At 42.1% G+C, this 6000-nt stretch overlaps 1 protein-coding gene across 1 annotated transcript in view; it reads left to right on the forward strand.

Annotated features, from left to right (window-relative positions):
• Positions 1 to 6000, forward strand: part of Invs (inversin) — a 126388-nt gene that overhangs the window by 94673 nt on the left and 25715 nt on the right. The window contains exon 11 of the mRNA XM_005362163.3: positions 4834 to 4940. Within this exon, the coding sequence (XP_005362220.1) occupies positions 4834 to 4940 (107 nt within the window). The remainder of the gene's footprint in view (positions 1 to 4833; positions 4941 to 6000) is intronic.

Raw genomic sequence — 6000 nt, forward strand, 5'->3', positions numbered from 1 at the left:
CCTCTGTGCAGTAAGTACAGTTTCTCTCAGTTCACCTAGAGGGCTGTCTTAATTCTAAAGTGCTAGCATAAGTCATGTTTTCCAAGTCAGAAAACAGATTCCCCATTGACTTCAGAAATTTTCTCCCAAGGTTGTTATTTTATGTAAAAATAATATGAGTAGCTGGCAAGATAGCTGAGAGGGGAAGGAGACAACTGACTCCTGAAGCTGTCAGCATGATGGAACAGGTGTGCACATATGCTAAATAAACACATATATAAATGCAATAAATGCTTTCCAAAATTAAAAGTAACATAAGGTAAAATATGTAAACTGTGGTCCTTGTCCCTATATTAGTAGGAACGTATTGTTTATAATTTAGGATATCTTTTGTGTTTTGCCAAGTGGGCAGTCTCTTACATACTTTTATTAAGCAGCCTTCTAGTTCTATTCAGTTTTATATATAGCATTTTGGAATAATTTGTTTAGAACTATGTAGGATCTCTCAGATGGTTCTGAGTAGAATTGGTGATGCTGACTATCTTGAACTCATTCTGGCTTTTCAGAGATCCAACTTCCAATACTTCACCATTGTACGAGACTATATTTCTGGTTGTTAAGAATTTTTAAAAATCATAGTTAGAGCCAGGCAGTGGTGGCGCACACCTTTAATCCCAGCACTCGGGAGGCAGAGGCAGGCAGATCTCAGTGAGTTCGAGGCCAGCCTGGCATACAAAACGAGTTCCAGGACAGCCAGGACTGTTACACAGAGAAATCCTGTCTTGAAAACCCAGCAATACCACTTTTGGGTATATACCCAAAGGATGCTCAATCGTACCTCAAGGCCATGTGCTCAGCTATGTTCATAGCAGCATTGTTTGCCATAGCCAGAACCTGGTAACTGAAGGCGTAAGTCACTAACAATGCCACACCAGTTTGAAATTATAATTAATAGGGTGATATTTAAAGGGGAAAAAACTTACAGATCTCCGTCCCAGACAACAGGCCTCTGCGCAACCAGGAAGGGAGTCTAGTCGCCGGCGGAGCAGGAAGTGAAGAGAGAGAGGAGAGGGAAGTGGCCGCTTTTTTAAAGGGAGAGAGACCACGCCCCAATGGGCTGGTATCTCAGCGGCTATAGGCTGTAGGAGTGGAAGGACCTCCCTCAACAGGAAACAATCTAAATGCCCCTTGACCAAAGAATGGATAAGGAAAATGTGGAACATTTACACAATGGAGTACTACACAGAAGAAAAAATAATGACATCTTGCGATTTGCAGGCCAATGGATGGAGCAGAAAACATCATATTAAGTGAGGTAACCCAGACCCAGAAAGACAAATATCATATGTACTCACTCATAAGTGGCTTTTAGACATAAAGCAAAGAAAACCAACTTACAATTCACAATCCCAGAGAACCTAGACAACAATGAGGTCCCTAAGAGAGACATACACAGACCTAATCTACATGGGAAGCAGAAAAAGGCAAGATCTCCTGAGTAAATTGGGAGCATGGGGACCATGGGAGAGGGTAGAAGGGGAGGAGAAAGAAAGTGAGGGGAGCAGAGAAAAATGTAGAGCTCAATAAAATCAATTCTAAAAAATCCTAAATCTTAAAAAATAAAAATAAATAAAAAGAATTAAAGTTGGAAAGAATTTAAAACAAAAAACAATCATAGTTAGATTTATATGAAATATTTTGTGCATCTGCTACCACAGTCCCATCTTTTTTGTCTCTCTTCTGTTGATATAGTGGGTCTTGTCGACTGAATCTTGTTGTGATGTTAAGCCTACCCTACACTTACAGAGTAAGCCTCGCTTACAGTACAGTATTACCATTATATGTGGGGAAATTTACTTGCTAATATTTTAAGGCTTTGCATCTTATATTAATAATCTCCCTTTCTTATTTCTTGTCGTGTTTGTGCAGGGAAGAGTTTCTGACCTTATAGAAAAGACTAGAAAGTACTCCCTCTTCAGGAATTTGAATGATACTGATACTACGTCTTCCTTAAGTGTATGGGATAATTTTGTTGTTGAAGTCCACTGGTCATGGAAATTTTCTTAATGCATAATTTGTTAATAACCAATCCAGCTTGTTAGTGGCTGTTAGACTATTCTGTTTCCTAATAATTTTCTTTCAACTTTGGTAAGTGTACTTTGTTGGGAATTTTTTATCCATTTTATTTAAAGTTTCTATTGTATTTATAAAAAGATGATCATATCTGCACCTATCTATATTATGTTTTAGGATTTATAGCTATTTCCCCATTAAGTGTATACATTGGTAATATGTATTCTCTCCTTTTTTTTCTTTAAACTTTCCACCTGTCTTTTTCAACCCTTCCAAGGACATCTGTCTTTGCTGATTTTCAGCATTTTAAGCCTATCTGATTTTTGGATGGTGTTTGCTCTCATCTTTATTTTTCTGCCTCCTTTTTCCCTCAGGTTTGACTTACTCTTGGTTTGGTGGGCAAGTACTGGTGTTAAGACAAGGTCTCCTGAACTCGAGGCTGGCCTTGAGCTTGCTGTCTAGCCAGCTGAACTCTTTCCTCCCATCCTCACCTCCTGAGTCCCAAGTGCTAGGATTATAGGTACTCCCTTTAAAAAATTATTTTCTTTTAAAGACAGACTCTCACCTTGTAGCCCATCCTGGAACTTGTTATTTACCTCAGGCTGACCTCCAACTCGAGATCTTTTTGGCTCGACTTTCTGAGTGCTGGGGTGTTAGATTCTTCAGGTGAAAATTTCAGTTCTTCATTTTCTCGGTACTCTTGTCTGATGTTTGCGTGTCGGCTGCCTCATCAATTCACAATCCCAATCCCTGCTTTAGCTGCCTTGCATGCCTTTGGCTAAGTCCCACCGTCACCACCATACAGTGACGTGTTTGACTAAGTCCCATCAGGACTGGTATTTTCGGAATTTTCCAATGACACCCTCCCTACCCCCTTTGGATTATTGGGCTATGGTTTTTTCCCTTAAATACCCCTTCTCCAAGCTACTCAGTCGTCGAACTCCTCTACCCCTGCGTGGGAAATGAGTTTCGGCCCCAGTGCACTGGTTCCTGTCCTGTCAATAAACCTCGTGTGATTGCAGCAAGGACGGTCTCTTGTGAGTTCCTGGGGGGTCATGTTATCCTGAGACTTGAGTGAGAGTTTCCCCACTCCGGGGGTCTTTCACTCCCATAATCCTTCCTCTCTTTCTTTCACAGGATTCTCTGAGGTCCACCTAATGTTTGACAGTGGATCTCTGCATCTGTTTCCATCAGTTGCTAGGTGAAGCCTCTCTGATGACAATTGGGCTAGGCAGTAATCTATGAATATGACAGAACATCATTAAAAGTCATTTCATTGACTATTTTTTTGTTAGTCTTGTTTGGTTCTATCCTAGGTCTCTGAGCTATTCCACCTCTGGGTTGTCAGTGGTTGGCTCCCTCTCATGGCATGGGTCTCAAGCTGGATCCTTCATTGGTTGGCCACTTCCATAATTTCTGTGCCGCCTTTACCCCAGCATATCTTGTAGGCAGAACAAATTGTAGGTTGAAGGTTAAGTGGCTGGATTGGTGTTACAACCCCTCCACTGGAAGTCTTGCCTGGTTATGGGAGATGGCTGGTTCAGGCTCCATATCTCCCGTTGCTAGGAGTCTTAGCTAGGTCACCCTCATAGATTCCTGGGAGTTTCATTTCACTAGGTTATCTCTTCCCAGAGATGCCCCTGATGACAGTTGTCTTTCCTGGTACTCTCTCCATCCTCCCCCGATCTAATCACTCCTGTTCCCATGCCCACCCCCCATACAGGCCCCTCCCCCATCCAGCTGTGATGTCTATTTTATTTCCCCTTACAGTGAGGTTCATGCATCCTCCCTGTTACTTAGCTTCTTCAGGTCTGTGGATTATAGCATGCTTATGCTTTATAACTAATGCCCAACTGTAATGAGTACATACCATTTTGTCTTTCTGGTCTGGGTTTCTTCACTCAGGATGATCTTTTCTAGTTCCATCCATTTGCCTTCAAATTTCCTGAGAAATACTTCACTGTGTAAATGTACCACATTTTCTTTATCCATTCTTTATTACATGCCATTTGTACTAGTCAGGGTTCTCTAGAGGAACAGAACTGAAATATATATTCACACACACACACACACACACACACACACACATATGTGGGATTTATTAGAGTGGCTTACAGGCTATGGTCAAGCTAGTCCAACAGTGTTGTCTACCAACAGAAAGTCTCCGAATCTGGTAGTTGTTCGGTCCACAGCCCTGGTATCTTAGCTGGTCTTCAGTACACACCAGAATCCTGAAGAAGTAGGCTCTAATCCCAGTGATGGGATGAACTTGCCAGTAAGAGGAGGGCAAGCAGACAAAGAGAGTAAGCCTTCTTCTTCCATGTCCTTTATATAGGCTGCCAGCAGAGGTTGTGACCCAGGCTTAAGGTGGATCGCCCCACTTCAAAAGATCTGGATTTAGGGTGGGTCATTCCATTTCAAATGATTTAATTAAGAAGAACCCCTCACAGGTGTGCCTGTCCACTTTGTTTAAGTTAATTCCAGTCCAGATGTAGTCGAGGTGATAACTCAATTTGGGTGTGCCTCCTGTTTTCTTGTAGTGAAAGTCAGAGTTTGCATTCTTGGTTGGAATGTTCTTTGATCAATTTCGAATCCTTCTCATATCTTACCTTGGACAGTGCACGATGCCCTATGACAAACGTGTTTATTGTGGTCACTTTGACTAAGAACCATCTGTTTTGTTATGTTTATTAGTGATCAGTCTGAGGGGAAGTCGTCTCTTCTGAGTTGTTATATGTCTGGAATCGCTTACTCCTACAGTTGATTTGTTCATACTTGCAGGGACGAACAGCTTTGCACTGGTCCTGTAACAATGGCTACCTTGATGCAATTAAATTACTGCTAGATTTTGCTGCCTTCCCTAATCAGATGGAGAACAACGAGGAGAGGTAAGCCATTGGTTAGAAGGAGAATGGGTATAGTGTTATTCATCTCACATCCTTCCTTTCCGATAAGATAAAAATCTCAAGTTGAGATAGATATTGGTTCAGAAATATGAGTATAGTCATAAAGAAATGTGCCAAGCAGTCCTGAGACAGAGGAAAGAGCCACATCTCCATGCAGTGTTCACTTAGAACCATGGGAGTTTTGCACTTGCTCAAAACTTTGCGTACTACATATGGCAGGTTCACATTTACAGATGGGGAAAAGAACCTTCTTCAAGCTTGTACCTAACATATGGCCAGTGAAATTCTGAAGGACCAGGCCCACAAATTCATGTAGGCTAGAAGAATGAGTTACATATTCAAATTTTTCCTATTAGTGGTAAAGATATAATTCATTTGTGGACAAAAGGCTGCTGTCATGTGTCTGAAAACATGGAGAAGCTGAGATGAAAGCTGAACATCTATAAATATTCCCTTTTTGAAAAATATGGTTCACAGATATATGCTAGGGTTGCCACTCAAAGACTCTAGCCCAATAAAAAAGGCTCAGACATGGTGGGAGTGTAGCTCAGTTTCAAGCGCCTGCCTACCGTGTGCTCAGCTCTGCATTCCGTCCCCAGTGTGCAAAGGGAACCCTAAGCAGGAGAGACTCTGGATCTTGGCTCCAGTAAGGTTCTAGCAAATTGAGATAGTGACTAAGTTTATGACCAGGCTTCTGAACATCTTCCAGAGTCTTTATTTGTTAGCAAGAAAACAGAAGGTGTCTCTCTTTAAATTCCAAAGGAAAAACAGAAGGGAAAGAGAAGAATCTCCTAAATTAGGGATTTCTTTAAGGAATGTCAGGGCTGGAAAGATGTCTCAGCAGGAAAATACTGACTGCACACGTCTAATGACCTGAGTTCAGTGTGGAGAGAAAGCCAACTCCGGAAAGTTGTTCTCTGAGGCCCATTGTGCATGGCACAGGCTCGCCCACCTTCACACACGGGCACCCCTGCAGCAGCTGAGGTCCACTGTGCATGGCACAGGCTCTCCCACCTTCACACACGGGCACCCCTGCAGCAGC

The sequence above is a fragment of the Microtus ochrogaster genome, linkage group LG5 (genome assembly GCF_000317375.1).
Source record: "Microtus ochrogaster isolate Prairie Vole_2 linkage group LG5, MicOch1.0, whole genome shotgun sequence".
Classification (NCBI taxonomy): domain Eukaryota; kingdom Metazoa; phylum Chordata; class Mammalia; order Rodentia; family Cricetidae; genus Microtus; species Microtus ochrogaster.